This window comes from Lactuca virosa, chromosome 1, assembly GCF_052849685.1.
Source record: "Lactuca virosa cultivar CGN04683 chromosome 1, Lactuca_virosa_CGN04683_v6, whole genome shotgun sequence".
Taxonomy (NCBI): Eukaryota; Viridiplantae; Streptophyta; class Magnoliopsida; order Asterales; family Asteraceae; genus Lactuca; species Lactuca virosa.
In genome coordinates this window covers 32,597,171-32,605,775 of record NC_136426.1, presented here as the reverse complement: position 1 = coordinate 32,605,775, position 8,605 = coordinate 32,597,171, and the positions used below count along the sequence as shown (strand labels likewise).

The 8,605-nt window shown below is 34.7% G+C and overlaps 1 protein-coding gene across 1 annotated transcript; it reads right to left on the bottom strand.

Moving 5' to 3' along the window:
- Positions 1-4,007: 4,007 nt before the first annotated feature.
- JMT (jasmonic acid carboxyl methyltransferase) lies at positions 4,008-6,386 on the bottom strand. Its single transcript, XM_079041569.1, has 4 exons — positions 6,283-6,386; positions 5,793-6,194; positions 4,778-5,050; positions 4,008-4,490 (listed from the first exon to the last, which is right to left on the bottom strand). The coding sequence occupies exons 1-4, from the start codon at positions 6,346-6,348 to the stop codon at positions 4,137-4,139; spliced, it is 1,095 nt and encodes a 364-aa protein (XP_078897695.1). The 5' UTR covers positions 6,349-6,386; the 3' UTR covers positions 4,008-4,136.
- Between the last annotated feature and the right edge of the window lie 2,219 nt (positions 6,387-8,605).

Genomic DNA, 8,605 nt, shown 5'->3' with positions numbered 1-8,605 from the left:
GGAACATTGGCAAGATTTTGATAAAAATACCCCGACTTCTCGAGTGAACCCCGTAACGTACGCCTAGGTCTTTCAGTTGATGGTTTCAATCCATTTGGAAACATGTGTAATCCACATAGCAGATGGTCGGTCATACTCACCACATACAATCTGTCACCCTGGCTTTGTATGAAAGAGTCATCATTCAAGTTGACTTTGTTGATTCCCGGACTGAAAGCTCCTGGTAAGGATATGGATGTTTTCCTTAGGCCGTTGGTGGAAGAGCTTAAACATTTGTGGAACTCAGACATACGTATTAAAGATGCGGCGACAAACACATTCTTCATGATGAGAGCTATGTTGTTGTGGACAATAAACGACTGTCCAGCTCGTAGTAGTCTATCAGGTTGGAGTGGGAAAGGGTATAGAGCATGTGCTACTTTCAATGAAGACACTTATTCGTACCCTGCAACAAACAAAGTCGTATATATCGGTCATCGTCGTTTCCTAGATGCTAATGATTCGTTAAGAAAGAGGTTGGACTTTAACGGGATGTAAGAGACAAGACATGCTCCGAGACACTTTAGTAATGACGACATACAAGAGCAACTAGGTCGTCTACTAACTCGTAAACCGGGTAAACATCCTGAGCATGGAGGTGGGGAGCCAAAGCTGCAAGATTACGAGTTGAACTGGTCGAAACGAAGCATTTTCTTCGAACTCGGGTATTGGTCTTCTCTACAGTTGAAACACAACATAGATCTCATGCATGTCCAAAAAAATGTGGAAGATTCTGATTAGAATAGTTCTTATGTAATACGTGTTTGTAATATGAACTTTATTTGGATTTCTAGTTTAAATAGAAATGTTTATTCCTATGTAAATGTTTATTTCTATGTAATGTGTATTTGTAATAAAAATTGTATTTGTATATCTTATAACTTTTCAGGAAATGATGTCAATATGGATTTTGTTTGTGTATACCATGGCTGCTGTTATGGGTCGTGGACATGGGGGTGATGGAGCTGAGGACCCACCTCTCCCAGGTGGTAGAGGTGCTGGTGATCACGAGCAGGACCGTAAGTCTTATTATGAATTTTTATATATTATTTTTATTCAGTTATTATAAATTAAATACCGTTTATAATAATTTTTAATTACATTTGTAGTTGAGCAACGTGCACGCAGGAAAGTTCGAGGAAAAGCTAAAAATATAAAGCTTGAAAAAGCGATCTTACGGAATCAGGCCAAACCGATTAGCATGGAATATGATAGGGATATAACATTTGATCCCGTAGGAGAGCCGAAAGACATGTTTTCACGAGAAGTTGGAAAAACAATGTGGCAAATGGTCCCTTTTGATAAATGGACTTGGAAAAAAGTTTTCCCTGTAATAAAGGACACCGTATTACAACATTTAGGGGTAATTATTTATTTAAAATTATTTTATATGGTTAACTATAACTGGTTTTTACTTGGTTAACTTTTTTTTATAGACAAAGTTTGATTTGGATCAGATGTACCAGGATGTACAAGCTAATATGTTGACAGAGAGTTTTCAAGCAGCTTTGTTAAAAGGTTATCGAGAACGTAAAGCTGACGTAAAAGAATACTTTATGTTAGTCAGAGGGTATGAAGATATCCCGAGAGCATTAGCCAACCCTCCAGAGGGTATAGAAGTTGATAACTGGAAGAAAGCAGTTGAGTATTTCCAAACGGACGAACACATAATTGCTTCCGACAGGAACAAAAAAGTCTGTGAAATGCAAACAAATGTGAGTCGTGGGGGGTCGCTCGTATAGCAGTACTTGCTATAAGAAGGTAACGTACGATACATGTAATTATTTATTTAAAATATAATCTAATTTTTAAATTTAAACAGAACCTTAAGAGAGTGGAAACGTTTTGCAAAGCTCATACCGATAGGAATGGTGTATTTGTTACTGCTGAGGCGGAACAACAATATGTAAATATTTAATTATAATTTTATCATATAATTAAATGTTTATTTATACTTAATTGTTACTCACTTTTGGGAGTTACATAATCGGTTAGTCGAAGAGCTCTTAGAACAAACCCAAGGTGAAAGTGAGTTAACACCCGCTCAAGAAAGAGCTGCTTTTGAGAAAGTATTAGGAGAGCGACGTGGCCATATCAGAGACATCGGCCGTAAACCTTCTGCTCTCCTGCCGATTTCACAGCCATCACAACCATCACCACAACCATCACAACCATCACAGGTAAAACAATTTACTTTTGTTTTTTGTGGTGATTATTTGCAAAAAACTTTGGTAATTAGGATTTTGTCCTAAGTGCAAGGAATAGCAATGTACTTTGGTTTTTTTTGTCTTAGTTTAAAAATAGCAATCTACTTTTGCATCATAAAATGCATGTTAATTTGGTAATTTTGGTTTTGTGGTGATTATTTGCTAAAAGCATTGATAAATGAGTTTTTGTCCCAAGTGCAAGAAATAGCAATGTACTTTGGTTTTTTGTCTTAGTTTAAAAATAGCAATCTACTTTGGCATCATAAAATGCATGCTGATTTGGTAATTATGGTTTTGTGGTGATTATATGCTAAAAACTTTGGTAATTTGGTTTTTGTTCTAAGTGCAAAAAATAACAACGTACTTTGGCTTTTTGTCTTAGTTTAAAAATAACAATTTACTTTAGCATCATAAAATGCATGCTGATGTGGTAATTTTGGTTTTATGGTGATTATTTGCTAAAAACTTTGGTAATTAGGTTTTTGTCCCAAGTGCAAAAAATAACAACGTACTTTGGTTTTTTTTTGTCTTAGTTTAAAAATAACAATCTACTTTAGCATCATAAAATGCATGTTGATTTGGTGATTTTGGTTTTGTGGTGATTATTTGCTAAAAGCATTGGTAATTGGGTTTTTGTCCCAAGTGCAAGAAATAGCAATGTATGGCTTTTTGTCTTAATTTAAAAATAACAATGTACTTTGATAGTTTTTGTTTATGTTTGATAATTTAACTTATAAGTTTATATATGTTGTTATTAATTATACAGTTGGAAAATCTTCGTGCAATGCTCAACGACCCGGCATGTAGGGATGAGCTTTATTCGTTTTTTCAATCCCAAAATAATCGAGGAAACGAAGATGATGGTATGTAGGGATGAGTTTTATTTGCATATTACACTTGTTTTCACGCTTTGCTACTTGTTAGATTGTAAATTTTTTGGTTGTTTTTTGTAATTACCGGCAACACTATTACCGGCGACATTATTACTTTTTATATTTAATCAGATGTTATGTAATTACCGGGCGACACTATTACCGACAACATTATTACTTTTGATATTTAATCGGATGTTTGTTTTGTAATTAGCGGCGACAAACTCGTTAGCGGCGACAATTCTCATTAGCGGCGACAAGTTGATCAACAGCGATGAAGCAGTAGCGGCGACGTTTTAGCGGCGACTTTTGTCGCCACTAATTATCTTTTTCCTTGTAGTGCGAAAACCATTGTTATATAATTTGCTGCAGAATTGGCTGCTATGGAATTTCCAATGAACTCGTTGTTATGGAACCCATTGCTACGAAACGGTTGTTATGGAAAATTTGTTACCGAATTTGCTAAAGAAATGCAATGAAACTTGAATTGCGCACAATGAAATAAACATCATATTAAAGTTGATACGGAACTATAATTATGTAAAAAGTACATTTTGCTACAAGAAATATAACTACTGAATTTCATTGACAAATTTCATAGTAGATTCTATATTTATTTAGGTTTAGCTATAGAATTTCAGTATGAAAATTTTCTATAGCTAAATTGAATTTTTTGTTGTAGTGAATATGAACAAATACATAAACAACATTTAACACGAGAAAAATAGATGATGTGAAAGGACTGAGACTGAATGATCCATCTACATGTTGCAAACTTTATTGTACAATTCTTGATACATTTTCTTATTCCAATTAAGTTAATTTTAAAAACATGATATTCGAAACTGTTGTCAGATTGTGGTCCCGAGTCTACAATAATGAAGAAGACTTTTTGATAAGTTATGAATTATGATTTTGTATTATTTAATTTAATTATTGATGGTTTGTAAATTTATTTCTTGTTTTTAAAGAAAAATAAGTTCCTTTAATTCCAAGACAAACAGAGGACACATTGTGATCAACCCTTTTTTATGAAAGAAATAACCAAATTAGTATACTTGAATCTTCTTTCCGAACGGCAATCATCGATGATTGTAGCATATCTTCGAAACAAATCATCCATCATGTCAGTCCCAAGATGGAAATGACTTTCCAACATTGGCTCCACCACTGCTCGAATAGTCTTAGCCACTCGATCGCCAGTTGACTCCTTAAGGGTTCTCGAGTCACTAACATCCCATTCTATCTCAAACGCTTTAACACCACACACTACAAATGATCCTTCTTTGTCGACCTCACGTTCCACTTCTTTCGGGCTAGGTGCATAGTAAGGAGCATTGAAGGAATCTATCATCTCCTTTTCAACAATTCCCTAAAACAATATATATATACATACTAACTCTTTAGTATAACATAAAAACCGAAGATCTGGTGTGCATGCATGTTACGTACTACTAGAATTTTTGGCATTAGACACAGACTGAAATAGGAATTAGGGACTGATTGATTGAAAATTAACAACGTATCTAACTCCGTGGCAATTCTTTCAATAAAAACATGTCTTAATCTGTTGCTAATGGACCAATGTTGCTACAAATTGAACATGTGGTTGATGCATCAATTTTTAGTAGTGTATTTAAGAGGGAGAAATGTACATACATCGGAGGCTAAGCTCATTAAAGCACGGGCTAGAAGTTCCCATTGGTAGCAAGCCTCGTCTGCAAAAGGATCAGGAGACATCCGACCCATGAATGACAAAACCATTCGTCCCTTGATAATCATTTCTTTGGCACGCGATCTCAAGAACAACGAGAAATCTTCGTGAAACTGTTGTTGGTATGCTTCTATGACACTCGCGGAGCTACTCTTGGATATGTATATCTTCTCTTTATTCAAATGGGTTCCAGCACCGGCTCCTAAACTTACTGGTACCTAATCAAATTAATTTCGGAATCTTTACATATATTACCAATTATATTACCAATCTAATTAATGGACAAAATCAAGAACATCACTACATCGTCGGTTTCTCTATTTTACTAATGAAGTTTTTTTTTTCAGTAATAAAGTAATTATTATATATATATTAAAGTTGTGGAAGAAAAGAATAGTAAATTTGGGATACTTTGTCCAAGTTTGGTCCCTTGATTTACATATCCGGTCCCTGTATTTCTTTGGCAGAATTGGTCCTTATATTATTGTTGGAAGTTAGGAATACTAAATTTGGATGTTTTTTGGCAACTTTGGTCATTATTGTTTACCCATTTTGACACTTTTGGTCCTTGCAATCAATATTTTTACACTTTTTTGGAACCTTTTAATATTTAAAGTTTGGCCACAAAAGTTGCTAATTCCTACGTACCCCTTTAATTCTTTAGCCATTTTTACACTTCTGGTCCTTGCAATCAAAACTTTTACATTTTTTGGTCTCTCATCGTATACGACGTATACTTCTGTCTGGTCTATTAGAATATGTACGTTTCTATACCATGACCTACTTAGTTACATATATTCTTTCTATGTAACAAACCTTACTCGACGATCAAAATACTTCTGTCTGGTCTATTAGAATATGTACGTTTGTATACCATGACCTAGTTAGTTACATATATTCTTTCTATGTAACAAACCTTACTCGACGATCAAAGTTTGCATTGTTAAATTAAGACCAAACCTGAGAGAGCCAGTGGAGGCTCGAAGAAGAATGGACGAAGTGAAGACTCCGGACAGGAAACAACCTGCCGTAAAACGAACCAGGCACACCCCAAACGTAACAGCCTTCATGAATACCATAATCATCCTTCAGTTTCCTGTAAAGCTCTGGCAATAACTCAAATACATGGTTGAAGTCATTGCCAGGGAGATCGTTCAGCAACACCTTTAGTTCAGGTAAAGATCGACCCATCTGATGGCAAGTAGCATCCACCGCATGGATCATCTGAGAGGCCACGGTCAAGGAGTTGGGTCCAGATGAGCACCCTAGGTCCGCAAACCCCATGCTCTCCGGCTGTATCTCCCTCAAGATATTAACAATGGCGGCTTCCACCATTAAAGTAGCAACTGATATTATCTTCTTCTGCGATCATTTCTTGATGTAAATTGTAGGTACAGCGTAAATTCATGAAAAGATTTTGATTACTGATTATGTAGGGTTACCTACTTACCTGAACCACTGAGTTTTTGGCGTAACTGGTCTCTCCTTCTCCTTTGTTCATGTGAAGAATTTGCATGATTTGTGTGTTATTATCTTGAATGGGAGCAGAAAGAATAAAGCTAAAGTTGATGAATTAACTGCCGGAATGTTGGGTATATATAGACGAAGATGCCAAGGAACTTGTGGTGTTCCGTGTTGTTTTAAATTTGTGACCTTACAACACTCCTAAACTTGAGACCGACTTTATGCATGTTACAAATTAATTAAGTCGTGACAATTGCATGTGACATCAATAGCAACAATACGATTTTGTGCTCCGACACTAAAACAAATATATAGCTCATTATTTTGGTTTCGAGCTAATCATGATCCCATAATGTATACCAAAAGACTTCTAGCCAAGACGGAAAGAACGCTAGCCATATATAAGATGAATACCAAAGGATTTTTAGGCCAACTCTTAGCCATATATAGGATGAGATACGAATGAAATGTGTATAGTGAGGAGTAGAGTATAAAAAAAAACTAGATTTTATTTTATTTTATTTTTTATCCATTTTTTGGTTATGGTTTTGTATTTTTAATAAATTTGATGTTCCAAATGAAGAGGTATAAAATTCCGGCATCTTCGTATATGTACCCAACATTCCGAAATGTTTGTTAGAAATATGGGTTTAATGACACTTGGAAATCTGATAATCGTGATTATCACTTTCAAATCGAAGTATTTGGGTGGTACTCCCAAATCCTCAATTGCATAAGACTCAGAGAAAATCAGAGAAAAAGAAAGAGAATGAGAGGGTATGTTTTTCCTGAGCACCAGAAAATGGCCACAAAACTGACTTTAAGATCTCTGTCTGAAAACTGTCATATAACAGTTTAAAAATGTCACAAACCACCAAAAACGGTCATAAAAACGGGTATTTGAATAAAAGTCGAAATGGGTCGACCCCGGCCAGGGGCTCTGCCCCTTGGACCCCGCTCCCAGGGGCGCTGCCCCCGGACCCCCGTTCGTTCAGGGGCTTCGCCCCTAAATGACAGTGTACTTTGAAACTTGATCAAACTTAAATAAGCGTGTACTCAACACCTTCCTTACTTGTTTAATATTTATCAAGATCACTTTTTGTCAACAAAAGTAATCTCATTACACTTACATAACATTGATGATAACAAATCACCAACAAACCTCCCCAATTTGAGTGTAATCTTAATTAACTTAAAATTAAACATAACACTAACAAGCTGATGCATAAATGAAATGTCATGACGATTGAATTTCACATTAGTATATTATACAATCCAAATATTCGAATACCAGGGTGTCACTAAGGATTGAACCCTTTCTATACATAGTAAATACATGAAGATAATACACACAACAGTTTACATTCTCATAAGTTCTAACTTGACACTATATTTTACTAGTTTGTGTCTCATCCTTCAATAAGCATATCAAAGCCAAATCCTAACTTCTTGAAGCAGCTAAACTTCATGCTTATATAGGCAGTCCTTTTATTCTTGCACCTGCAAATGCAATTTTTCAAACGAACTATTAAGAATATAAATTCAACCTCTTTTACTTGCAGTACTAAACACATACCTTGGGATGATGATAATAATGTGTTCCAATCTTCAAATATCAAGCTTTCCACATTGAATTCAGCATCTAATATTATATCAGATGGGAATTGGGTATTTCAATATAAAAGATTTTAAGTGGACTTTAAACTCATCCCTATGTTGGATCTATATGCCCAAGAATCATTATGGAGTGATATTGATAAGAATATATGATCCTATAGGGTCACACATTTATCAAGCGGCACATTTTGTATATTTATTATTAATAGTATTATTAATAAATAATATCAATTCTTGTATTTTAATTAGGGAATAATTATTGTTTTGTGAAAATAATAATTATAAGAGAGTATTACTAGTTATTATATCATACGGTATGAATTAATAAGTCATGCACAACATTTTGGAGTAGTTGGATTCTTTTGTCTTTTACTTAAAGACAAAGTTTATATTTTATAAACTTGGAGTTTATAAAAAATAAAGAATCTTACTTTTTAAAAGGCATAATGATGGTGTGGGAGGTTGCTTTTCAACCTTCCACATTTTGTCTCCCATGCTTCTAAATGCTACCATTACTTTAGATTATTTTAATGGTTAGACATTACTTTTGATGAGCTATATAAGATATGCATGAGGCTTGCATTCTTGCAAGAGAAAAACACTTTCTTCTTCTTCCTTTCTTTCTTCTCTAAAACTGTGAGTTTTATGACTCTTCCTCCTCTCTCTCTTTTGAATGTAGTTTGGTGGTTTAA

Coding starts and splice junctions, on each gene's coding strand:
- JMT (XM_079041569.1), bottom strand. CDS start 6,348: ATGCAAATTCTTCACATGAACAAAGGAGAAGGAGAGACCAGTTACGCC. Junction 5,051..5,792: donor GCCTCCACTGGCTCTCTCAG/GTTTGGTCTTAA, acceptor TAATTTGATTAG/GTACCAGTAAGTTTAGGAGC. Junction 4,491..4,777: donor TAATGAGCTTAGCCTCCGAT/GTATGTACATTT, acceptor ATATTGTTTTAG/GGAATTGTTGAAAAGGAGAT.